General features: G+C 44.3%; 1 protein-coding gene across 5 annotated transcripts in view; it reads right to left on the reverse strand.

Moving 5' to 3' along the window:
- The window catches only part of RAD18 (RAD18 E3 ubiquitin protein ligase), a 71,305-nt gene extending 55,140 nt beyond the window's left edge, over positions 1-16,165 (reverse strand). For 4 of the 5 annotated variants that reach the window (XR_010885406.1, XM_067303524.1, XM_067303525.1 and 1 more), the window contains exons 1-4: positions 16,005-16,099; positions 15,405-15,486; positions 11,039-11,100; positions 8,957-9,027 (exon numbers count right to left, since the gene is read on the reverse strand). Coding sequence is in view for 4 of the 5 variants with exons in the window: in XM_067303524.1 (XP_067159625.1) it covers positions 8,957-9,027; positions 11,039-11,100; positions 15,405-15,486; positions 16,005-16,073 (284 nt within the window). In the remaining variant the exon portion in view is untranslated. Of the gene's footprint in view, positions 1-8,956; positions 9,028-11,038; positions 11,101-15,404; positions 15,487-16,004 lie in introns of all 5 variants that reach the window. The other variant, XM_067303527.1, reaches the window with a different exon arrangement.
- Positions 16,166-26,880: the final 10,715 nt, after the last annotated feature.

Below are 26,880 nucleotides of genomic sequence, written 5' to 3' on the forward strand. Positions count from 1 at the left end.
AGAGGCTCCACAGCAAGAGGCATGCTATACCTCGCGCACATCTCGCCGTGCCTCCACCCCGTAAAACTGAAATTGTGTGACTCACGCTGCAGCAGCTCCAAAGCAGCCGGCCCAAAGCTTGACATTCAAAGCAGAGAGCAATGAAGGTGATGCTAACTTCTAGGAGGCAAGCCCCTCCTTGTGCTGCTGCTTACACCTGCACAAAACGTGGGCGTTCCTCAGACACATTTGCGACACTGCTAACACTGCAAAGTCCTTATTCTTCCATTTCAGAATACTTCAATTGTTTCAAGCACCGGGTACCTTCAATACCTTTTTACTACTCTCACTGTTTAATAGCGCAGACTATTTTAAAGCCTTGACTTTACTGTTCTGACTGTGATGCCATTCATGCCATCTGTGGTGACAAAGCATGCGAAACAAGAACAGCCATGGGATTTGTTTCATTTCTGCCCCTCCTTCAAGCCCCAAAACCATACGACTTCCCAATATGTGACAATATGACCTCCCTGCTCTACTATACATACAGCACAAGATACCTGATCAGAACATCAGTTACTTGTTTTGAGACAAAACATGCTTCACAAATGCAATGAGTTGAAGAGAACGCGGCCTCAGTGGTACATTACAGAGCAGTGAGAATGCACCATTCCCCCAACATTTGCGAACAGAAAGGATTGCCCCTCGGACATGCAGGGACAGCTCAGGGACAGCCAGCCTATCTCCTGAACTGGGTCCCCGTACGAACGCAAGGGTGTTTACAAGAGCAGCAGGCACACAGGGGAGAGCAAACACCGACTAGCTGGGCACTGAACAGGGTAAAGCTAAACTGTGGGCCAACTTCAGGGGAAGAGCACAAGAAGGGGGAGAAGGAGGGCTGGAAATTTTAAAGTGTGGTTCAGCAGTTGGCTGGGGAGGCTAGCATAAATGGCTGCATTGCTCCACGCAGGGAGGATGGGAAAGCTCCCAGCAGGAAAAAAGTGTTTACAAAGTCTATAACTCAGAAAGAGGAAATACTGGTTGAAATAATTTGGATTACTATTCCTTTTCTGCAAAAAGAGCAACAGGAGACTGTGGGCGATGCATTTACAGAACATGCAGAGTGCCATAAAATTATTTCTTACAGCTCTTTCATGAAGACACAAAGCCCATAATAAGTCTGAAGTGTAGCTATGCTCTAAGATTTGCAACTGAAGACATTCTAGTGTTGGGTGACTACTTAGGAAACCTATCAGTCTTTTAAGGTAAAGATTTGTCATGTCTGGGGGGGGAAAAAAAAATCCTAATTAAGAACTTTCTGTATGTATGTATTTGCTTTTAAAAGACAGATATGTCACTGCATGCCCAGACGATTATACTAGTTTATAATGGGTTCACGGTGAATAAACAGAACAATCAGCTCAGCACACTAACGTTTTGCTGTGGCTATGTGCAAGCTAGACTCAGAAGCCTGATTTAGAGTTTGATTTTACTGGATTACAGGAAGAAATTGATATTTGTCAGTGGCAAGTTACATTAGTCCCAAGACGCTCTGAACTTCTACAGTACAAACAACAGCAATTAAGTGTGGCAGGAAAACTATGTTTTCTTGTCTGCTCATGCCTAGATAAGGACTGGAAGTTTTTAAGGAGGTTAATTCCACGACTGACACAAATACAGAGTGGTCTAGCTACTGTTGTCATAGGATCAACTACACGGGAATTTAAAGAGCTTATTGAAGGGGAACCTAAACAGTGCCTTTATGCAGACATGTCCCACTTCTGCTTCTTGTTTGCTGTTTACAAGGGGTATATTTCATCCTAAAGCATCAGGAAGTTCGGACAGAATACGCCTGTGCCTGGCCCTCAGCAGCAAAGACTGGCAGATAAAAGAACCCAATTTTATTGCAGATAAATACACTGTATTCCTCAACTCAAAGGTAACAAGCTACAGCCCCAGAAGATATGTCACCTCAAATGGCTGTACTTCGCAGTGAGGTTCAAAAGCAAATCGGTTAGTTGCCTTTTATTCCTAAAATGCTTAGGCAAAATTTAATCCTGTATGAAAGGATAAACTTCTGAACTCAGGGAAGGTTGTTCTGGAGGTCACAAGGTGGACTACCCAAATATAAGATCATCCCACTTCAAATACAACTAGTTAATATTTGTACAAGGGCAGCCAAAATGCTGAAATTTCCATTTAGAAAATTTCTCTTTCTGTAATAACAATTATCTCAATAAAATATGTCCTGTGTATATAGAGACACAAAAACTGGAAAAAACAATAAAAATAAAACCTATCCTAACAATAAACTGATAATAAAGGGTGTTGTAATTACACCACCGATCTATAAGTAATCTTAGAGCTATTTCTCACATTGGAGGATAAAGACTTATGAAGAGACTTTCTGAAGAGATTTGATTTTGGAACAGAATCAATGGAAAGAACTAGGACAAGCACATGTTAGCTGGTTTGCCAGAACACAAACACACATTAAATCTCTCTATGCTTCTTCGGTGGGAAAATGCAGAAAAAGCTAGTACTAAATTCAAAGAGGAGAGAAAAGTCTCAGGCTGGATTTTCCCAGACTCCGGCGCGTTGGGAGAGCACGCGGCAGCTTCACTTAGCTTTGTGATGACATCTAGCGGCTCCGCATGTGCACCAAACCGAAGCCCAAACACATTACCGCGGTGCAAGACCCTAAGCACGTCTGGCTAAGGTAGCACGGTCCCATCCATCTGCCTTCTCTCAGGCCATCTGATGTTCCCTTTATTAACTGCCACTTCCCCTCCTGCATACCAAACCCGAGTTACTCAAAGTTCTTCGCCACAGGAATCCCGAGAGCTGCTTTTCAAGTGATTTTGACAAGCACAATTACACTTGAAGATTCATTCATCATTCCAGACAAAGACACAAAGGCCAAGAGAAAGCATGCGATTAATGGAGAAATTCACTGTCTACCATCACCAGGTTATAAGGCTTAGTTAGAAACTAATTCTATTGGTAGACACGAGGCCAAAATATTTTAAAAGACTCTGCATTTTGCATGCAATTTTTGAACAATTAACTTTTACCTAGATTACATGCCCTCATGAAGTTAACACAAAGTACTATCCACTCTGAAAGGTTTTAGCAGATAGTTTTACCTTCCTGGCACAAAAGTGATAATCGCCTCCTAGCTAAGGAACCTCAGTTTAAGAGCATGAGTGTCCTTTAAAGGCTGAATGAGGAACCAACAAGATACTAGTATGTCCTAACATTCATCGTTATAACCGCTGCCCGAATCTTCCCTTCTGACCCATCCTCTTTAAAAGCTAGCCTGGATTAGGGCAGGGAGTTATTGCTCTTCTAGTTTGACTGTAAACGTAGAGTCACCTTAGTACTCTGTATATGGCATATTTTCTCTACCAGGCATGCTTTAATAGAGGTATCAAAATTTTGCAAGTTTTCTTCTTCAGATTTGCAAGACTTGCAGAGAAATTTTCAGTGTGCTTATCGTCAAGATCCTGGTTCCCATTTTACGGTAAGTTCGCATCTCGCTTGCCCAAGGAGCTGAGGAAGAGAAAGTAGGCAGCAAAATAATGCTTCTGCGTAAATGCATTTAGGGGAAGGAGGGCAGATGTCATTCTCCCTAGGAAAAGCTCACACAGGACAGTTCTACAGGTACTGAAGGACAATTTCTCTCCTTAAATTTCCTTCTGCAGTTCTCCTGGAAGTTTATCAGTGTATTAGAAATGACAATATCTGCTCTCAGAGCACTGTGAGAGTGGATGTGTTTCTTCCTGTGACTCACTAGCTGACAAGTAACCCTGATCAGGAAACTAAGATATAACCTTGAAAGTAAAAACACATTTTTCTTCCCTGTTTATTAATAAAATTAAAAAATAAATAAATAAAAGATCATTTTCAGCAGCAAACAGTTTTCTATTTATGTAACTAGAATTCTAATTTCCATTTCTACATTTTTCTAATTATGCGATGCAGAAACTGATGATTTTCACCAGAATATTCTCTTTATTTACAGACAACAAAATTAATTTCAGGACAACCCCAGAAGTTTACACTTTGTACTATTTTGGAAGCCACTGTTCCCACGGCAGCTGACAAAACTCAGCGTTGCTCATGCACTCCATAACTTACTCTCATGACCTGCGGAAAGATGGTTCTGCACCCATTACAGTAGCCTATGGGCTGTAATTGGCCTAATTGGCCCAACAGGGCAACGCACGTCCTTAGCACATTCGGTGCTCAGGATATTTGTGTGTACTTGAACACAACGCAGGCCAGTGTAAACTGAGGCCTATTCAAGCCTATTTGAAACTGCTCCCTCCACCTTTTCATACAGAATACAACATTACACAGTTCCATAACGAATGCCACAGACATCTTCACTGTTGCTGGGAATCTCGGAATCTACAACTTCCACTGGGAGGAAAGCTGGATTCGCAGCACGACAGCCGCTGAGCTAAACGGAGCACGAGTTATCATGAAGGCTCCGAGTCTGCAAACACTTACAGCACAAGCCAAATGCCGAACGTCAGTACAAATGGGAGGAGCATTCAGGACTACTCAGAACGATTTCCACTCCCCTGCACACCCTGACCTTGGTGCACAGTTTTTATTTTGCTAAATGTACTAGCAACATTAACATTTTCTTTCCCTACAGGCCTGATTTAAGAAACATGTTTGCATTTTGCTGCATGCTGAAAAGATTTAAGGCCTAATTTTCATAAATGCTAAACCACCTGAGGCTCAAAGTCAAGGGAGGAGGAGCTCAGCACATTTCAAAAATTAAGCTCTGCAGTTTGAGTTTGTTCTCAAGGAGGTCCGAAAGGAAATGGAGAAGAGGAAGACATGAGGGGATAAGACAGAAGGTTTGTCCTCTACTAGCTTCTCTAGGCCAAAACCCACTAACACCCTTACAGTTTAATGACACTCAAAACGCTCCCCAGGCAGGTAACGCTCCCTCTGAACACAGGGCCACCTGCAGAGCAAATGCAACGTCAGACCAGAAGAGATCAGCAACTGAAGGTCTGTTTACAGCAGCGCTCGCCTCGCAGGCGGTCTCCTGGCTCTTCCGCGCAATTTCAGCGGCTCTCGTAGTATATCTGATTGAAAGGTTACGTGAGAGGAATTATTAAGTCCCATCTCAAATTGGGAAAATAAAGCACATCTCTTCTAGGTCCATAAGAGCATTCATGAAACTGCAAGTCTTGAGGCAGAGCAGCTTTCATTCTTGCTCTCAACACAAGTCTCCAAGAGCCTGGCATAGCACCAACTTTAAGTAGTAACTCAAGTGCATGGAATTTAAGGTAGATCTGTAAAAAATGCACATTTACAAAAACTCTATTTTCCTACCACCTCAGAACTGAAGCTATGAAAAATGAGAGGAATCTTTGGTGGCATTGAACAGCCCAGCCTCCATCCCTCATCACTGAAATTCAATGAGCTGAACATTAAAAAGTTAAAAAAAACAGAAGAGGGGAAGTTATTTTCATACAGATGATAGAACTGGAAAACACCAAGCAGAAAAAGGCTTTCAAGACTTTGGAAAATTAGATACTCAAAGAAAGAGCTGATACTTTTTACAGGACTATGGTCACACCACAGAATGAAGACAGCAAAGTCAATTGCTTGTACTGGCTTCAGTTTTTCCCATTTTAATACACTTATCTCTAAACAATTTGATGGCATTTTACTTCATTAAAAATTATATTAAAAAATTCTTTGGGCAATCTAAGTGTTCTTCCAAATAAAATCTTGAACAGAAATTCTGCATCTCTCTTATCTAGAGGTTGTTTATCCCTTTTCAATTAAAATACTTTCAGAGGTCCACTTGCATACTTTATGCCATAAGAAACCATAAAGTGAGTCTTCCTAGAGAAATACTCATATCACAGAAAATATGAGGAATTGATTGAAGCTGTTGATCAGTTAAGAACAGTATTTAATGTAGATATTCTACAAGTAATTACTTTCTCAAAACAAAGGAGTTTCTCTCTTTTTTGCCCTCAGTGGATGCCTAAGACACAAACACATTTTCAAAGCTGTTCAAGTGTTTACTAGGTTAACTGAGGACATTACAGTTTTAGGTTTATTGATCTAAATCTATGTTGAGAAGTTGATTGAACTCCAAGTCACAAGAGGAAAGATTAAACTACTCTGACTGGTAAGATTTATACTGATCCATTAAAGCAGTCAAAAATATTAACATTTAAGATTCAATATCATAATGGATCCGAGTCAGCAGTTCTTGTTCCCTAAGAAATTAGATGCTACCAAAAAAATAGTAATCCATTCATCATTAGGAAGCACTAAAAGACAGCGCAAGCTAGAATATTGGAATTGTAGAATTTCAATTCTTCAAATAAAATCAATTAAATCTAGTAGTAGTCATACAGAAGATTAGATCTTCAGCACAGAGATACTGTCAAGAAACAAAGCCATAAAATGAACTAGGCTTCCTATCACTTATGAAGCCAAGAATTTCATTGATTTCAAGCTCCAAGTTCAATTCAGAAAAAAAGGTAATAGTGTATTTGCCTCCCACAACCATAGGAATATCTGTAAAATACCTAGCAAGTCACAGAGCTGCTTCTAACCAAAAGTAAATATACCATTAATACAAGAAGTCTCATATGACTACTGCAGTAAGCATTTATCAAGTTATGCTTATTTTGTTATTCCTGTCTTTAAAAGGATGAAGAGATTGAAAATGAATCAAAACCAAACACAAAAGTAGAGAAGCAAAGCAGGTGGAAACACAATACTCCATTACTTCTCTTATCCAGGAAAACTGGTCCCTCAATAACCGCATCTTTCCCATCCAATGAGTTTGCCAAGAGAATTCCTTTGCAAGTTGAACATTATCACTAGATAAAATGTTTTTGTTCAGACAATTTCCCCTGCACACACAGGAAGGATCTAGGAAGAAAATCTTTGTTACTATTAATTTCCCTATAGAAGATAATACCGGACATGTCTGCTTGACTTCCTACACCTTGATAGAGACTGTAACTAACATGGTAACTCACCAGAAGCAACTCTGTCCTGCAAAATAAGATGAGGTTACATAAACTCTACGTGCCACTTTAAAGGACAGGAACCTTCAGCTGAAAAACTATAAGATTTTAAACAAAAGTGTAAACATTCATCGTTTCACATGTTAAGTGTCTGATAAAACAAACTAGATTATCAAAAACATTCCTATACAAAACAGTTGCTTCAACAGATGTGGCAACTTGTTCTTCCTACAGTGCCAGCAAATCACTTCTGGGACTTTCCAGAATTAACCCTTCCTCTTTTTTCCTGCTCCTTTTCAATCTGATGTTAGGAACCTCTTTTTCCTCCCATTTCCCACTCTCAACTACATCACTGCTTCCACTTCTAGAGTAAACCTCTATATTTCCCATTCAGCCACATTTACTTAGCCATGCACACTGCCCTTGTTCAAAACCGAATTTGTCAGAGTCCGCATTCTCATTCAGTAGTGAACTCTGAACCGAAACATCTTTAAAGCCTTCACAAATGGCAATATAATCCTTTTTTAAATCTCAACTCCTGCAACAGTGACTGTATTTTGAAATTCAGCTACATTTTATCCTTTGCTCTTGCAGTAAGTCTACCCTTAAAAAAGAAGAGCAACAAAACAAGCTATTATCTCCAGTATAAATTTGTTAACATAACCACAGACTCAGTGCTGTGACAGAATGCAGCCAGCAGCTTTGGCCCTTCAGCGATCCCATCGCCTGAGCAATGGAGCCGGGGAGGCGAGGGGGGTGCAAGTACAGGCTTGAGGTTTCTCATGTGGGACACAGAGACAATTCACACTGTACAGGGAGATCAGGAGTTCATGGGGACCATTCAGGCACTTGAATGTGAATCACCCAGTGAAGCGGTCGCATCACAGCCTGGCAAACAAGCAGATCAATACTAACAGAGTCTACGCCGAAGCCGACAGGAAGCTGTCCAGCTTTCCTCCCCTCCACATGAATAGCGCGGTCACTGGAATCCAGAACCAGATTTGACAACATTTCTGTTGCACAGGAGCTTTTTCGCTCACTCCTCACCCTACTCTTCACTCTGCTCCTCTACAACAAGGCTCCTGGCTTGACTAGGAGAGAGATGAAAGTTCTTCCACTGACATGGAGCAAGTGACTGCAAACATTTGTGAAGCCGCATAAGACAACTGCAACTCCTCTGCAAAGTACCTTGAGGTATATCTGAAAGGTGTTACTGGCAAATAATAATAAAAAGACAACTTGCAGAAAACCATGAAAAAGTCCCCGTGGATAATTCAGAAGGCACTGGCTTTAAGCAGAAGAACTAAAGAAGGTAAAATTCAAGTAAATAGTTGGTTATGAGGATAAATGGAGTTCAGCAGCTAGCACGTCACAAAGATTGTGACACAGACCTTTGCATCATTTTGGATGATACCCTAGTGCCAAACATCTGCCTTAAGACATCTTGTCCAAGTTACAATGATGATCTCTACCATTTGGAGATCTGAGCTTTTTTTTTTTTTTTTTAAGCTAGAAAACTCACATCCCAGCGTTTCCCACAATTTTGGTGCTTGTTTTCATTTTAGGGCCACTTTTTGTACCCAAGAATTATAACAGTAGGGTTACTATGAAAAAATTCCAGTAACAAATCTTAAGATAACACCTTTACGATGATTTCACTGATTTGTAATTATACAATTAAGTTTTCAAAACACATTACCTGGCCAGATATTCCATGCACCCTACAATTAGCACACTCTCACAGCATTTAGGCTTTGGCAAATAATAAATGATTTGATGAAGACAGTTTATTAAAATACAGATGTTAGAGTAAATATTTTTTTGTCTTCACTAGCACCAAGTCTAAGTTTTTAGCACAAAACACAAACACTGGATATGGCACAAAACAGGAATTACATCACACCCTCCCTTCTAACTGCCAAACCAGATATAGTATTCATAAAAGCACAGTATACCTTGCAGAATTAAAGCTTTTAACTAGTTCATCTAATGTCCGGTTATTTTTCAGGTCAGATTCCGAGACTGCCTATTAAAAAAAAAAAGGCAAAAAAAAAGTCAAACACAGCAAAACAGTAAGTAAACATAAAATGTTTTTCTTGGATATGTACTTCAACCTCCACCACCCTGAATTGATAGCTGAATGAAGATGCATAAAGTTTAAGCATTTTTTCTGGAAAAATATGTCACACTAAAACACCTGCCTGCTGACTCTTAGGCAATAGGTAAAAACAAAGCATAAATCTAAAGCTATAAAATCCAGTATACCTAGTCTCTAACAATGCTTTTTTATAGCCGACTTCAAACTACTTTGAAAACCAAAACAAGAATACCATGAACGTGGTAAGAACTTTAAGCAACAAGGAATGAAAACACATGAAGGGAAGTGTTATCTTTTGAATGCTTATGGAATAAAAACATAAATTTTAAGGTGGCTTTCTGCATTCAATTCATTCTGTTTACAGAATTCATGATTTTTATCTCTCTTGCTGTTTCTCTTTGCTCTTCTTTTGTCATTCCAGAGCTTTTATTACTCTTGTTCCATTCTTGCTTCTTACTCCATCAATCTCTGGGATTTTTGAGAAGGCAGTAGTAAAATGTACTCTCCAGAAATGTACACCAAGAAGCCTGCATTTGTCTGAATGTTTAAAAATCTGTTTTCCAGTCTTCAAAAATCTACTCTGATTCATGCTTTAGAAATATGGAAGAAAATTAATTCTATTTTGCCAATACTCTTGAAGTACTGTCCATCGTTTTTAGGCAGCCTACCATTCTGAGAAGTTCAATAAAACCCAGGTGGCTTACGATGAAAAGCTAGCTTAGGGCCTAGAACAAATTGCATTCTATACTCTTTAGTGAGAAAAGACCTTCAAGTCAGATCATAACAACCACCTACCTGCAGCAGAGCAGATGAAACCTGCCACCAGTGCTTTCCAAAATGAATAATATATTTAACCTAATTTTCATAGCAAATACCTCCTTCCCCTGCTGTGCAACATACTTCTCTTTATAGTCAGTGAGCTGTATAACTAGGTATACTGGTATATCCAGTGGTCTCTAGACACTGCTAAGGATTCCTTGAAAGATGGAGAGGAGCAAACCTACTGTCAATAGGCCTGAATACACTTCAGTTGTGTCTATTAGAAGAGGCTAAGAAAAACCCTACTATTGTGTGATATTCCTTTTGCAATATAAGCAGTAGATATAATAAGCTCCTGTTCACAGAACAAAAATATAGAAGAATAATGTAACTTTCCAAATTGTCCTGTAGGCATCCAATTTCTGTCCAATTATCCCCAGTGATCACATAGGAGAAAACACTATAGTAACAAAAATAGGCAGTTAAAAACATTAGGGTTATCACTCTTGCAGTACATTACGTTCACAACTGATTTCTTTCAAAACAAACTTTTTCAAATTCCCTTCTATCTCACGCATTCAATTCAAAATACATGGGTGAGGGGGCAACACACAGGTTTGTATTGGCCATATACATGTACTCAAAAGTTTTTTCGCTCATCTTAAACTCTAGACCAAATTCAACCCAATGGCAAGTTTTTAAAAACAGCCATAATTTGAGTGCCAGTGTGCCCTCCTGTGAAATCCTCAAAAATTAGGTGCCTACAATGTCATTTGATTTCAGAAACTGTTGCTGTTACGTGCCTTTGAAAACTCAGGCCATTCAATCATGGAAAATTTAAGTGCTTACATTTCAGCACTAAATGTTTTAAATGCTGGCTTATATGAAAAAAACAAGAGGCAGTTCTACATGTTTTGAGACAGTTTACACACAGCTCTGAGCCAAAACCCAATTTTGATTCTCCCTCTACTTCATCTGCCTATGGTGACAGAACAGTAGCTCTGAGAGCATAATTTCAATTGTAAGAGCATCACACCTGGCGCAAACAGACATTTTTTCCCCACTGAAAGGAAAAGTGGTAAGGTATGATGAGAATTAATTATTTAGCATAGTCCAAAGCGAAAACATCTTGAGATTTGCCAAAAATAAACAACAAACATGGGACAAACAAAACACTTACCACACAGCATGTTGGACACTGAGTTTTGTAGGACAAAAACTTGCGTATACAAAGTGAACAATCTGGAAAAAGGAAATATATAATTTTCAACAGGCATTCTTCCAAATGCAGTTCAACACAATGCTTGTTAGCATATTTTCTCTTTCTACAATATATGCAAACTATTCCACAATACATGAATATTGATTTTTTTTTTTTTTTTTTTTAACTACAAGACTGATCTTAATTCTGTGGAAAAACAGTATCTTATACAAGCATTTTTCAACACCTAATCTCAGTCTCTCTGTTAAAGGCAGATGTCCATTTTCCTTTCATTAATCCAAGGCTAGAAGATCTTGGCCTGCTACTACGGCTAGAAGGGGAAGAGGTGCCTTGGTCTACAGCAGTGGAGTTCACTGCCCCAGTCCCCTCCCTTTCACTGACATGGACTAACATTGTCAGATCACTTTCATTTTCCTGCACAGCCCCAGACAAACGCTCCACCCCCACTTTATCCCAGATGTTTCTTTCCCTTTACAAAGCTATCAACCTATTATTGAGGAAAAAAGCTAAAGAAGATGGACAGCAGCACTGGAATGCTAATGCAGATATGGCTCAAATGCTTCCCAGTAGAAGCCAGTCATATCATCATCACAGGAGGCTTCAATAGCTTCCTTATTGAAATACACCCTAAATTTCATTTTGTCTCAGGAAACTGCTGAGAATTCCTTATTTTACTTTCGGTACTTATTTATGAGCTTTTATAACCACTTCAACATATTAAGAAATGAAAGTTTCAGTACTCTGCAGCAAAACAGACGTTCACTTACTAGTTCTTTATTGTTCAGAGTTTCAGCACTTATGCACTTTAAGTGCTATAACTAATCAACAGTCGCCTAAGCAGATATATTTCAAAAACCCTCTCTGAAGAAGTCTGAGAAGAAGCAGGAGCATTAATACACTAATTCAACAGTTACATCTGCAAATCCATCCAAATGCTCAAGAATTGCATTATATAATATGATGTGATATGGGGGAAATCCATATAAAAGAGAAATAATCTTTAACTGTATGAATATGAATCAACTTAACAGATCTGGGCTGCCAACATTTGACAACCACTCATCTTCAGTAAGCAGTGGGATTGATTTATGTTTGCAGCCATCACTGCTCACACTGGTGAAGCACAGTCAGGGATAATAAATCACATCAGCTCTTAGTCTTAAGATTTGTGTATACGGCTCCCTCTGGGCATGTGCAGAGTAGACAAAGGCCTCACAATTCCCTGTCCCAGATCCCTTCTTTCCCACTCAACTCTTCTTCCTATGGGAGAAACAGCCCAGCCACAGCCAGGTCTCAGCCTGTTGTTCTTGGGGCAGCAGAATCTCTGGCTACTACAGACTCTGCGTGTACATCAGGAATTAAGTGGTGCCACAAAGCTCACTTTCATCTGCACTGACACACCAAACCCATCTGTAAAACTGAATCCACGAAACTAATTATAACGCTTGGCTACAGCCACTGTATTTCAGTATACAGAAAGGAAGAGAATCCCAAAATATTAATTTAATCTGAGAAACAGCACTGGATGCTTAAATGAAAATGACAGAGTAGAAACATACAAAGCATCGCCAGCAAAAAATCCACTCTAAGTTTATACTGGGAGGAGCAAGGCGGAGAGAACAAAGAGGAATAAACCAAGCTTGGCCCCAGGACATTACAAACCTCTGTAATGAGCAGGAAGAGTCAGCGATGCCACAATTTACACACCACACATCTAGAACTCTAAGTGAACAGGCAACTCTGAAACCTGCTTAGCTAGAAACAAACCGGCAAGTTCAACCAAGATTTTATAGAAGGAGAAATCCTGAATGACAGAAAATAGCTCCCTGCAAGAGCTATAGACATTTCTCTATGTGTAAGTCAAACAGACGGACGTTCCTCTGCCCGCTTTTCAAGCCACCGTGTGCACAGGTCAAGACTGCACCGCCGCACTCGTGCTGAGCCGTGCTTGGACGAAGGCTCCGACTTGGGAACGCTGCTGATTCACAGGGGGCTGGTGCGGTCGGTGACTCTTCCCAGGGCCCGGCTCAGTCCCTTGCTGGAGGTTACCATCCTGGCAGCAGCAGACATCCCTCAGCCACTGCATGACACAGTCACTGGCTCGTTTAAGCTGTTTAGATCCCTCAGGAGAGGCAGCACATTTTAATACTCCCGCTACAAGTGGTAACAACCACCAGGCAATGAGAAGCACATCTGATGGCAATAACCTCTTAAACCACCTCAGCATAAATTGATTCAGCTTGTGAGATGAGTTCTAGGATAGAAACCAGAAAGGCAGGGCATACTCGCTCATGCAAGGGGCCAGACAACTACAGCTTTACAGGTCTGAAGCAGCCACTCCTTGCTAGGACGGAAATTCAGATCTGACTGCCCCAGTCTACGCCATATTAATGATTCAAATCCAGTCATACCTGCCTGAAAGTATATGAAGTCTCAGGGTCACAGTTCACCTTCACCCTGGACAGATGTCCATATTATAAGAGACATTCATCTTCAGATCCTTTTGTTATGTGAAAGAGATAAGAATGGCACATCTACTCTGTCACTAAAGAAACAATCTGGAGCACAGCAAGAATTTATCGACTGCTGTCAACAGAACTATTAAATGCTACCAGTCATCCAAGAACAAGCAAAGGGAGAGGAATTTTAAATGGCCATGGATGCAAACAGATTACAGAGATGGCTAGAACTGCAATAGATCACTAAAAATAAAAAAATAAAAAAAAAAAATCCTGAAAGCAAATGCAAATGTATTTCATCTTCTTCTGTGTGTAAGTAACCACTTATTTAATGGAAGAGGGCTTTTTTCCCTACAGTTGTTCAATTTCAGTGTACTGAAGAGATTACACAGATATAACTGAGTGGGAAATACTTTTAAAAAATCCTGATTTATAGTAGAAAACTTAGGTTTGCTGCAAGTTGGGAGGAAAAAAAATCAAATTGTATTTCACAGATTACATATAAGGGAGACATTCTTATTCATTTAAGGGCCTTTGAACTGAGCTGTGTCACAGGCAGGCTAGTAACACCAGGTACTGTAAAGAATTTTCAGTGTTTTTTCCACTTTTTTCAGTTGCTTATAATTTTGCCAAGCTAAACAAAATCTCATTGCCAAACTACGGGTAAGACAGTGTTTCGTTCAGAAACTGCGATAATCACAAGCATTTATTTTAATGCGAGAAAAGGCAATGTACTCTCCCCTAATCTGACTTCCAGTAAACCATTTTGTTACCACCTTCCAATAGATTTCAGCCCAAGGCAGACAGTGTGGCATGGAAAATTCTAGCTCATAATACTCACTGCTCTCTGCCCTACAGCTTTGAGTTTTGCTTCTACCTCAAGATTTTATGAAAGACATTTAAATGAATGATTTTAGGAACAGATGGAATTTAAGTTAATCCAGACAATAGGTATTTGTATCATCAGAACAGAGGTTGCACCCAAACTGCACGTGGAAAAGCTGGTGGCCACTTCACAACTCTCATCCAAAAGAAGTCCTCTGCAACATCGCACAGGCAAACTGCTTTGCTGACTAAACTGTGGAGTAGAACTACTACACATTTTGTAAAGGAAATTAAGGATCAATAGCCTCACTGCACTCCAATAAATAATAAGTGGTCAAATGATGACTTGTCTATGAAACCATAAAGGAGAAAATTTACAAAGACATTCTTCAGTGGCTTTCTGTCACACAGATAAGGTGCAAGAGGATTTTGTTAACCCATAATAAAAAACCACAAGGCCATTCTCCAGTCCTATGTTTTCTAGAAAAGATATATGAGGACAGAACTATCCAATCAATATTCTATACATCTTCTTTGGCCTTCCCTTTTTGCCCTAATCTGTCAACTGAATGACAAAGTAGAGTCATAAGGCCAAGATACACTACTATCACAGCCACTTCTATACTCCTTGGAATAAGTGGGAAGGTGCAAATCAAATGAAATACAACCTTAATTCTGAATTCCACAAAGATAGTGGGAAAAATAAATTCATTACGCATCTAGCGACTTGCCGCAAAATGATTACCTTGACTCCTATTTTAGGACCATTCAAAAGTCTAATTTTTATTAAAACTCAGTTGCAAACACCCAAGTCAATACAGATGTTTTGGGGATCTTCCATTAAACTACAGTGTTAATCATGGGGCAGCAGGCATAGATTTACAATGAAAAGGAAATAACAGTTCCATGTTCACCTCCATCAACAAAAAATAATAGGAAACTACAAGACATAGTAGGACAAAATGAGTCAAGCAACAGCAAGAAATGTACACAGTACTTTCAGTACTAGAAGTAATCACACTTCCTTAAATCGTACTTACAGTTATGCGAGCACTGCGGAATGATCATTGCAATATTGAAGTAATCAAAACATATCCCACAGCGCAACAAGTCATCCACCGCCTGGAAGGGAAAACCAGAGGTCACCTAAAGGATGGCGGCAAGGCTTCTTGCGTGAACTGCAAACGAGCAAACGCGCATTTCCAGCCGCTGAAACTTTGGGGCGCTACACTCGTAAACCACACAGATTAAAACACGTCGCCTGCAGCACGGAATTTAATGCCTGGGGGGTATTATTTATGCCGAGAACAGACACAGCGCAGATTCTTGCGAAGTCCCGCCGAGCAGCCGGTGCCGAGGGTCGAAGCCGGGGCGAGCCGACCGCGCTCAGCTCCGGCAGCGCCGGGAGCAGCGTAGCCCCGCCGGGGCCGCCACGGGACCCGGGCTCCCCTCGCCCCCCGGCGCGCTGCCACCGCCAGGCGCCTTCCCGACCCGCGCTGTCAGTCGCGACACCGGCCGGCGGCGCCCCCCCCCCCCCCCTCACGGGCCCCCCCGGCCATTTTGACTGCCCCCCTCGGCCGCCATGTCACCCTCCCCGCGGGACGCAGGCCCGGCGCCGGCGCCGCTCCGCCCTCACGCACCTTCAGAGGGGCCAGGCTGGGCGGCCACGACGCCTCGGGCAGGGGCAGCGCCAGCGCCACGGCGGCCATGGCGACACGGCCCGGCCCGGCCCGACCCGACCCGGCCCGGCCCGGCCTTTCCTCCACCGCGGGCGGCGCGGCCGCCGGCGAGTCCAAATCCCCCGCGCTCCGCGCTCCGCGCCCCGGGGCGGCCGCGCACTTCCGCCGCCGCCGCGCGGGCTGCTGGGGGCTGTAGTCCAAGGGGGCGGGCCCGGACTCCGCGCAGCCTCCGTTCCGGGCCGCCACCGCGCAGGCTGCTGGGAGCTGTAGTCCAAGGGGGCGGGCCCGGACTCCGCGCAGCTTCCGCTCCGGGCCTCCGCCGCGCAGGCTGCTGGGAGCTGTAGTCCGCGGGCCGCCGCCGCGCAGGCGCAGTGCCGCGGTGGACCCGGCCCGGCGGCCATTGCGGCTCCGGCGCTGCCTCCTGCTGTCTGTGAGAGCGGGGCCTCTAACCGTCGCGCAGTGGCGAGACGGCACGACCAGAACAGAACACCCAGTGCTTTTTGTTGTAAACCTCTGAGTTTTCAATGTCACAGCTAGAGCGTATTACTCATTTTTCATTTTCTAATGGCATTCCCTTCAGTACCTGCTCGGGAAGTGTTAAAATCCTGCGGGTGACCCTTGCCTGAGGCAGTTGTTAAGCGCCAAAGGCCGGGGCCAAGCCAGCAGGCAACTGCATTTCAACGCGGCGTTACTAAAGGCCATGGAAAAGCCCAAAAGTCTTTTAATAACAGAGCCTCCACGTGACATTTCGCCTTGTACAAATACTCCATTTACCATTCAGCTTTCATCACTAACACCATTTTGCTTTCAGAGAGAAATGAAGAGAGCCAAAAATAATGTTTGCAAGAGTATTTTGGACAGATATAAGATGTTTTGGCTGAAAATGAAGAATGGGTGCGGTGGTCAAAGCACTAGATAAACTGTTAGTGAATGCTTTAGCCGTGTGTAGAGAGAGGACAGCCCAGACCGTACAGACGTACTGCAGCACAAAGAATCAGGTTTAGAGAGGCCACTGACAGCAGGATGGGGCAGCCCAAAGAACAGGCCACGTTAAAAAACAAAACCCAAACCGTTCAGGGCAGCACAGGGCGTCAGGGACGCTGATGGCAGTGGTCGCCTCTGCAGTAGCTCAGTAGGAGAGGATCCGCTGGAAGACCCAACGTGTCTTTCCTTTCCTCCTTCCCAGTGACGCTAGCCAATGAAATATCCAACTTTTCTCTCCAGCTGGAGAGGAAAACACATTCGCTGGGGTAAAGGCTAAAACCGAGTTTGGATCTTCTTTACGTCAAGCAGATAATGACGTACGTGAGGAGCATACCAGACGGTTAAGTGCAGTCACAGGGGTGCCTGGGAGATGGAGCTGGTTTTGCAGCTGGTTTAACTTTGCGGATCTCAGCAGGACTACACTAAGGATCTGTTTACTCCACAGATTCATCCGAGAGCGCTGAGTCTGCCAGACCTGGTTTTGTTTCTTCAGCAATGAAACTGTGTCACGCTATCCCTTTTTCAGCGCTATTTCAGCTACACTATTCAAAAGCAAGCGTTGCAGCGGTAGAGTTACTAACAACAAGCAGTCAGGTTTGTGAGCTGATTTGTTTGGCCATCTAATATTGTGGGAACAATGTGATATAATAACTGAGGAAAGACAGGTGACAGAGGAGGCCAGGGGACGCATGTAAGAGCTAAAATCGTGGCACTCATTTCTATGCACTTGTCCTCTTTGCTGGGCTCTTGGGGATAGCGTGTGGATGCAATGCAGTTCTAAACCACTGTCATAAGCTGTTTGCTCAGGTGAAAAATGAGATGTGTCACCGAGGGATGCCGTTAGCTGGGTGTGACCGTCTTCATCTGCATCTTCCAGAATATGTTTATTTAAAAAAACAGCTAAGGTACCGTGTCCAAAAGATTTGGGGAAATGGTCTCCTGCTTAGCTTCTCTTCTGCAGTTAACCTGCTTCATCTCAGCACAGGCGACCTTACTGCCTGTTTACATTTCTCCGTAGAGGTGTACGTCAGACCTTCGCTATGGGAACAACCTGCTGTTTGCGCTGCGATGGGTTGCTATGGTAATGTGCATTATCGCCATCACTTCTGTCCTCCGCAAAGGCCGAGATCAGCTTCCTGACTTCCCCAAAGCGGCACCGCAAAACCCAGGCTAAAAATGTGCAGCTGCATGGACGGAAAACAAACAAAAAGGGGCAGGTAGCCCTGATTGTGGCTGAGCACTATTGATGCGATTGCAGAAGGTTTAGAAGTTGTCCAGGAGTTTGGGGAACTTGGTGCATTGGCAAAGTAGCATAGGATAAAATGCCAAAGCAAGGCTAAAAGACTTTGAATCCTCAGACCTATGTGCTTTGGAAAATGCTCTCTATAAAGTAACAAAATAAAAATGTGATACATTTGACAACAGTTAGCACAGTAATACCTGTGCTTCCTCAGCTCTATTTCCTTTTAAACTTAAAATCTGATTTTATGGAAGTTTTTCTACATATCTCAATGTCACACTGTTTACTGCTGTGATTAATAGCTGTCTGTGTTGGAAAAATATATGCATTTGCTGCCAGAGTCTGCATTTCTACTGTAAATACCAATTACATCAAAACAGACTTTTTTGCACAGAAAATTTCTGCTTCAGTACACTTGCTTGGGACTGTGCCGTCATCCCGCTGTTTTCCTGCAGTGCGATTCATTAGCGTGTATCATCTCCTTTAAGTTAGCGTGGAAACACACTGACATTTTCAGTAGCAGGTTACACTAAATATGGCTCGATGAAAGGAATGACTTTATCTTGGAACCAGTCACACTGAAGTATCTGCAGTCTTATAAAAACGTCCCTGGAAGGGCTGCCCTCTTCTTGCTGTTTCTAATAAACATTTACAATGCGAGACAGAGTTCAGAAGACGAAATTCCGCTTCTCATCATACCTGCAGGTTTCCAGAGCAAAACTATTCTTTGCTTTAAAAGTGGCAAAGCAGTTACTGTCCTCATGCGATCCCAATTTCAAACACTGAGGCCTGTAGCAAGGTCAGGCCAGCCGCCGCTCCAGGAGCGCCCGAGGCACAACGCGCTCGATGAAGATGAGCAGCTGCCGGTCCCCCAGCAGACAGTCCAGCGTAACCCCCGGTAGAGTTCCCTGCGCGCTGCACAGCTGTGAACTTTGTTATTGATTAAATTTGTAGGAGCAAAGGGTTTTCCACACACGCATGCAGGCTTAACATTTGTGTATTAATCTGCGGAACAGTAATGCCTCACTCCTTCCCTCCTTCAGCTCACAGGTTGGTTTTGAGCTCTTCAGTTTTGCAGCTGCCAGTGACTCAGTGGTGCTGTTTTTCTGAAAACCATGCACACGAGTGCCTGATTTTTTTTGATGAGTTTTTGTAGTAGTATAATTTCAATGGACTTGTTCCTGATTCACACTAGTCTGATTGTTTTTTGTAACATAAAGTCAAGCTCCATGAACTGGCATTCAGTAATTCTTTTACACACACACACACACACACACACACACACACACACACACACACGATACACTGACTGCATGATGGAGGAAGTCAGAACAAATTATCATAATGGTCTCTGCTGGCCTTATGCATTATGAATCTCTGAATTTATATATTTGAATGGAACTAATTACTTCCTGAGACTTGCTAAAAATATATTGAATTTACAGGATAATCTCATTGCAGTTTAAGTGCCCATTCTTAACATCTTAAGGAATCCATTTCTTCTGCTTTCTCTAAGCTGTGAGAAATTCCTGTATCAGTTTCTTATGGTTCTTTTTTAATTTTCTGTTCTTCCTCTTCCCTCGTACATTCTCGTTGCAGTTTCACATACCTTATGAGACAAGCTTATTGGCTAGCAATCAACCGATCCTGCCCAGGAATCAACGTGAGGGTTTCGTTAGCACAGCGACATGTTTGTGCTGTACTTTGGTAGACTGATGAATTGCAAAGGGCAAGGTGTTTATTGCCGCGCCACATTATGCACGCTGCTACTGAATTGACAGGAACTTAAAATATTTCCATGGTGAAAGCACCTTATGGAACAACCTGGAAGAAATGGGGAGCGAGCTGAGGAGCCCCCTCAGCTGGGGTGTTCGTTAGAGCTTTTCCTCTGCCTCGCTGCACGACCAACACGCCTCCCACATTCCTCGCTGCCAGGCAAAGTTATCCTGACGCGTAGCGCCTTCCTTCCAAGCGCTTAACTTGCGAGGCACCTTTCAGCGCGGAAAGCCATGCCCTGCACAGAGGAGACCTTCGCCGTCGCCAGCGGCCACAGCAAGAGCGGTGGGGCGGGGGAGCCCGATTGCCACCCGCTCAGGAGGTGCCGCGGCGACGGCTGGGTCCCGCTCGGTCACGGGGTCCTTCCTGCAGGGTCTTCGCTGGCGGAGGAGAGGGCTCGTGAGTTAGAGGCGGAAGAGGCAGAGCAGCCTTGGGGGGGGGGGTGGAAGAGCTGTGGATCCCCCTTCCAGCTCCCTGTCGAGCAGCCGCCCCCCATCTCAGCCTCCGAAACAGCGCCTTCATTTGTGTTTCCTTCTGGGCTCAGCCCTGCAGGCTCTCCCGCAGGAGCGTTCCCACCGCGACCCGCCGCCGCCACTGAGCCGCTTGCCCCTTGCAGCCCCTTGCGGCTCGCTGGGGCTCAGCCGACCAAAATGCTCCAGGCAGTTTGGCTGGCGCCTGCCCGGCGGTGCCGAGCCCCGGGGCGCGCGCTGGCCCCCGCGGCCGTTGCGCGTGCAGCCGGCGATGCTCCCCCGTCGGAACGCTTCCTGCTGTTTATTGGCTCTTCGGTCCTTCGGGTAGCAGTCCTGAGCTGGGTTATATTGCTGCACTCCTAAGTGACAAGATGTTATTACACACAGAAGAGCAAAACAGAAAATATATACCCTCTTTCCAACCCTCCAAGATATTCATTTAAATTAAAATACCAGTAGGTACCCAACTGTGCATTTCTGTAAGCTTATTGCCCTGTTCTGTTAGCAGAGAGAAATATTTGGAGAAGCTTAGAAAGAGACAGGGGAGATTGACACAAAGCAAATCTTCAAAAACTACTTATTTTTGTATACCATCTGAGCCAAGACAATATTTAAGCATAGGTTTATAGAGTTCCAGGCTGCACACGCACAACAATTATTTACAAAGCACTTGTTTTCAATCACGTCCCAGCTTCAGTGTTATTTACGGAACTAGTTTTTCTCAGTGCTCGGATGGGCGCACAGCTTGTGTTCAGCTGCCTTTAATAGATTGCTCTTAAAATGAAATATTCCACTAAGACTTGCCTTTCATATGTATGTGTCACTTGACATAACTGTATGATAGAAATACAAATGCACCATGGAAACAAGCTTCTGGGACAAAAGCATGGAGATTGGATGGAAATCTGTAGAACATGCTGTACTACCAAAAAAAAAAAAAATCCCCCAAACCATAGAACATTTTGAATTGTCTGTTTCTAAATACTTTCAGAGATTCCTTAACATTTAAAGCCGTGGAAAGTTTCTCCTCATGTCAGTCCCAACTATGGAGGATAAGAGGCTGAATACCATGAGTTAGATTTTCAAAAACATTTAGCATTGACCTAACTGTGCCCTTGTGCTAAAGTTGGCAGTAATTTATTGATTTCTAAATGATTGAGTTTGGCCTGATGTTGACCATGCTAGAAAAAAAAAATCCCACCATGAAGTACTAACTCTGGAGAAGGGACTGTACAAAGTCCCCGTCAGAGCAATCCTCACAACAGCTAGCTGAGTTAAACGTTCGCTGTGCCAACCAAAACAGCAGCGTTTCAGCCCAAACCTCTGCCAGTGCAGATAGTCTGAGCTCTCGTCAGACCGACGCGAGGTAGCCGGGACGAGGTTTGGCAGGGAAATACAGCCGAGGCCCGGCACTCACCGCAAGTGCTTTCCTGGGCTGAACCGGACACGCAGCCTTGCTCCGAAGCCCGCTCCGTGCGGGCGAGACGGGCGGTGCAGCCGCCGTGGGGCAAGCGTGGGTCTGCGGGAAGGCTCAGCACCACGGCACCAGCTTACGACTTCCTGACCGCGCTGAGTTTTGTGACGGCGATCACGTGATCTGGCAGCTTGTTTTTGTAATAAATCGTTACTTTGCCATTTCATTATCTTTAGCAGACACCTACCATCGCTTATCGTCTCGTTTTTAATGATATATAGGCAGCACCTATCTATTCATCCTGCAGTGTTAGAGTCAGGAGGAACCAGCCGAATAGCTCGGATGGTGAGAAGTCCATTGGTATTTCAGGTTCCTTAGACGCACAGTGCCAGGGCTTGTTAAAACATCTGCTGGTCAAGTTCCATGGGGAAAGGAAAAGTGCATAAAGTTAGGATTGATAGTCTCCCTAGAGCATACTCAGTTCAGCTGCCTTAATCTTCTAATAATAGGCAGAATCACCCAGATGGTCATCTAAGGACTTCTACTGACCATAAAAAAAAGCAGACAGACTTTTCAGGCATGAAGCTGAAGAAAAGCGTTTAAAGGAGCCCTATAAATTACTTTATTAAAAAGTTCACTCTGGAAGTGTGGTATTATTTTCTGAAGCTAAATCTTTCTCTGTCTCCTCTTTTACATACCACAACAGGGTACTCAGTCTTAGGACTTAAAATTTAGGTTCTGGCCTGTGATGCACCTAGAACTTAACTCCCACCAGCTGGGACATGCTTGATTCGTCGGTCACAGTCCCTTGGGGGGGGACAAATACTTTTCTGCCACCTTTGCAGGGTCCATTTAAGACCACAAGTTGTTTCACACCTTGTAAGACCAGGACATAAATATTTAAAGAACTACACTAATACTGATGTATCTATCCTCTTGATATTCCTACAACAGAGACAGCATTTCCCATGTTTACAAGCAGGAAGACAGGGCTATTTCTATACTCACTGTCAAGATCTAATTCTGAGCAAGTACCTAGTACTTTTGCCAAATTTGTCTTTTTTGAAACAGAAAGAGTTATCAGAAGCAGGAAAGTGTAAAATACTTTCTCCTTTGTTCCCTTCTTACTTCAAGGCGCAATATGAAATGGTTCGTTAAAAATAATAACATTAGTCAAACAAGATTATGCAAAATTGTTTACAATCATATCCTTTTCAGAGACGAGAGACACTGAGGAAATTTATCGTTTCGCTTCAAGGACTTTGCAATGAAAGGATGCATTTTTAGTACTTGGAATAGACTTTGTCAGTCCCAACGTTAAATGCCACTTGGATATTAGCACCTCACAAGATCTGGCTGAACGTGCGGGCCAGCTCTCGCCCACACAACACAAGTGAAATCAGCCAGGTTGGGAGGGGGACATCATGACAGATATTTGGCTACTGCCTTTGACTTGCTGAAAGGACTCACTCACCAGTATGCGTTCCATTTAATTATTGCACATTTTAGTTGAGAACAGTATGTAATAAAGAACAGCACATGATAAAGATGTGCTTACAGTGGTATAAAAGACCCCGCTCAATCCTTTTAATTTAAAGAAAGCAAATGCAAATAAAAACATAAGTAACTACATATGGCAAAACTGAAGGTTGACCTATATTACTGCAAATTGGAGTGCCTTGTCCTCAGCAAATAGAAAAGAGGTTCATATAGTGCTTTTCACCAAGGAAGGTATACTGGTTTGTAGCTCATGTATAAACAAAAAAAATCAATGTCATGGTCATCATGAGTGACCTTAGTATGTGCAACAACATGAACTTACACAAGTGTGATCCTCTGACATGACCGTGACGTTATTAGCGGTATCTCTTCTCCTTCCTCCCCATTTCCCTTGCAGAAGCACGAACCCTGTTTGGGAAGACCAGAGTGGGCGTCGTGGGCTCCTCGCCTCCGCTGGGTGTAAGGGAGGTGGCGAAGAGGAGGCAGAAGGGGCCTGAGGGCTCCCCATGAGCCGTCAGGAAAGATGGTCTGAAGGGACCTGGTTACCTTGGGCTGTTTGGTACCAGAACGGTCAAATTCAGGAATGATTAAACTGAGTGGGAGAATCAGACTTGCAGTGGTGGAAGTTCCTCTCGGAAGAATTCAATTGTACTGGACGTGAGGCCAGGAAAAATTTTCAATTAACTGCATTTCTAGCAGCAGAAAAGGACAAGAAATGGCATGAACTAAACGTAGAAAGGCCTCAAGCCCTACAGAAGACTTCACATGAACGTTCCTAGAAAAGAAGGCAATTTTCACGGCAGCAGAGGACAACCTGGTGGTGCCTCCACGTCCAGACGCAGCCTCGCTGCTCCGTGTCCCGCTGCCCCAGGGCATTGCCTCAGCCTGCTCCGCGCGCTACCGAGGCCCCGCGGGAGCTCACGCGGCTCGCGTTTCCTTCGGAGGTGTCCTGCCATGCCGGCGGCGGGAGGCAACGGATCCCGTAGCCACGTGCCGCCGTGGCTTTGGCGCTGCAGACCAGCCTCCGTTGGGCTGCAGCAGGGCGGGCAGCCGGAAGAGGGGTACACGCTCCTTGCCCAGCCCTGGACAACCTGCAAAACACAGGCGAAATTAGTGCTACTGCTTCAGTGACAAAGTTCATGTCACCGGTTGGCAAGTATGTCCCAGAAAATAAAGCTTCTGCATGTGAAGTGAAGCCTCCAGCCGTGGTCCCGAGCACGACGGTGCAGACTGTGTAAGAAGGCAGCTTCCAAACAGCTGCTGTCTCTCGCACACCCGTAGTTGAAGCAAGGATCTCTCTGCTCAGACGTCTACTGGCAGTGTGCCCCGTGCAGTGCAGGGACATACTAGGATTTTAGATTTTGCCAACTTTCATTCACTACTGTTTCCCCCCCCCTTTTTTTTTTAATGCAGCCATCTCTCAAATGCGAAGGCCTTCCTTTTTAGCAAGCAACCATAGGCCTTCTGAAATTAATAGAAGGCTTGCAATGGGATAATATATTGGACTAAAGTTACGAGCATCTTCATGAAATGTTTAAAGCCTGTAACCGTTGATTAAAGGTTCTTCCTATACCATCACCTTGGCAAAGGGAATATTGACCAAACGAAGAGTTTAGCATGGCAGAGAGGGAGAAGGGGCTGTTCTGCGGGGTAAGCGAATCCTGTGGCCTTTTCCTGCTGTTGCTCTGATGCAGTCCAAGTGATGTAATGGAGCTTTGAAGTAACGGGCAGAATGGAAACTTAAACTTTGTGCACGATACTTACTTGTTTCCTCACAATGGCTATCAGGAAATACATATGTCCCACATCTTTGACGCTGCCAGCTGATAATATTTGGCTTAGTATACGACCCTGACCAAAAATCACTGTGTTTTGTATGCTTCCTGTTCAGAGAACTCTAAAAGTGAGGTCTGGGCATCCCTGAGAAAAGAGAACGTTATTCGGTTTCGGAGCAGGAGCCAGGCCTGTGCGTACAGCGCGTGCCGAAGAAAGAGGGGCTGGTTTCAGCCATAGCAGCCTTTCCCGCTTGCCAAGAAGCGAACCGGACCGCTAGAGGGGTGAGAGACGTGCCGTTCGGAAGGGATGCTCTGCCTCGCTGTCGCTTCTCTGGAGAGCTGCGAAGGGGCAGATCCGAGCCCTGCCAGCGACCGCCGGCGCAGGATCACCAGACCGCAGTTTTGCACCATAAGGAGACGGGGTTGCGGGCCAAGACGCTTTATGTCTGCTTGTACAAAATCCAATTTAAACTGCAATTCATCTTCAGTGGCAGCCTACAGATCGATGAGCGGCATTTCTGCCTGACACCGGGGTCCTGTAAGAAACTTCTGCACTTTGCAGCCGTCTCCCTCCTGCTGTGTTTTATGCTGCCCTTGATAGGCGTTACCCGCTCCACGGCCCGGGCCAGCCGCCAACTCCGCGCAGCGTCTCGGCACGCCAATCCTGCCCGGAGCGCACCAGCGTTGCCCGTGACCAAAGCGCGCAGGGCGGTCCTGGACCCACACCTTGCCCAGCAAGCTACATATTTGGATGATTATCCACATTATCCTTCAAACCGAGCACACCAGCCGCTGGACCCTTTCTCCGCATGGGACGCAAACGCCCATATTCCAGGAAAGCTCTTTTTAACCATACCTCGCCTTTTTCTTGGCAAGGCAAACAAACAAATTGATTCACGATGCCGTGATAAATTCGCTTTTTTTTTTGGCCCACCCGGAGCAGCGGGCAGCGTGTTCAGACTGCGCTAACATCGTTAGCTCGGGAGAGCAGGGGAGGGGAGCAGACGTCGGCGATGGGATTTTTGCAAAGGTCACCAGTGGTAGCGATCAATGCGCCGCTCCCAGGGCAACGGCCCCTTCCCACAGAAAGTTTTCCATTAGCATCTGCGAGGAACACGTCGGCCCCGCAAGATCATTTAAGGAGATTGCTCGGCTGCAATAAATAAAACATTATCTTTCCTTAGATAAACACGCCAGCGACACTATCCTTTTCACGCTGCAGCGCGGCGTCAGCCCTTGCCGAGCTTCAGCCACCGAGGCAGCCGGTGCCGGAGGTGGGTAAACACGCCGGTGATCCAGGTCCGATACTCACAGCACCCTGCTAACGTGGCTTTGATGAAAAAGGCAAGTCTGCATCTGCCGAACAGGGAAAACAGTAGCTGCTCAAGGAGCTATTTAAAAAAATAGACCTCAAAATAAGCTTTCATGAGACCAAGAGTATCTGTGCTCAAAGCCTGGCCTTAGCTTTTACGTCTCAATCAATCAATCTCTGCAATTACGCTAATTGCGCCATGGGAAAGCGTACGTGCGCTGGGCAGGGAGGCGGCAGGGAGGGCACCGGCGGCCCCGCTCCGCAGAGCTCCCGCGGGTCTGGAGGACGCCCCAGGGACGCGGGGACAGGCCGGAGAGAGCAGGACTCCCGAGCCTGCCTCCGCGCCGTGGGGCTTGGGCACTTCTG

This window comes from Apteryx mantelli, chromosome 12 (assembly GCF_036417845.1).
Source record: "Apteryx mantelli isolate bAptMan1 chromosome 12, bAptMan1.hap1, whole genome shotgun sequence".
Taxonomy (NCBI): Eukaryota; Metazoa; Chordata; class Aves; order Apterygiformes; family Apterygidae; genus Apteryx; species Apteryx mantelli.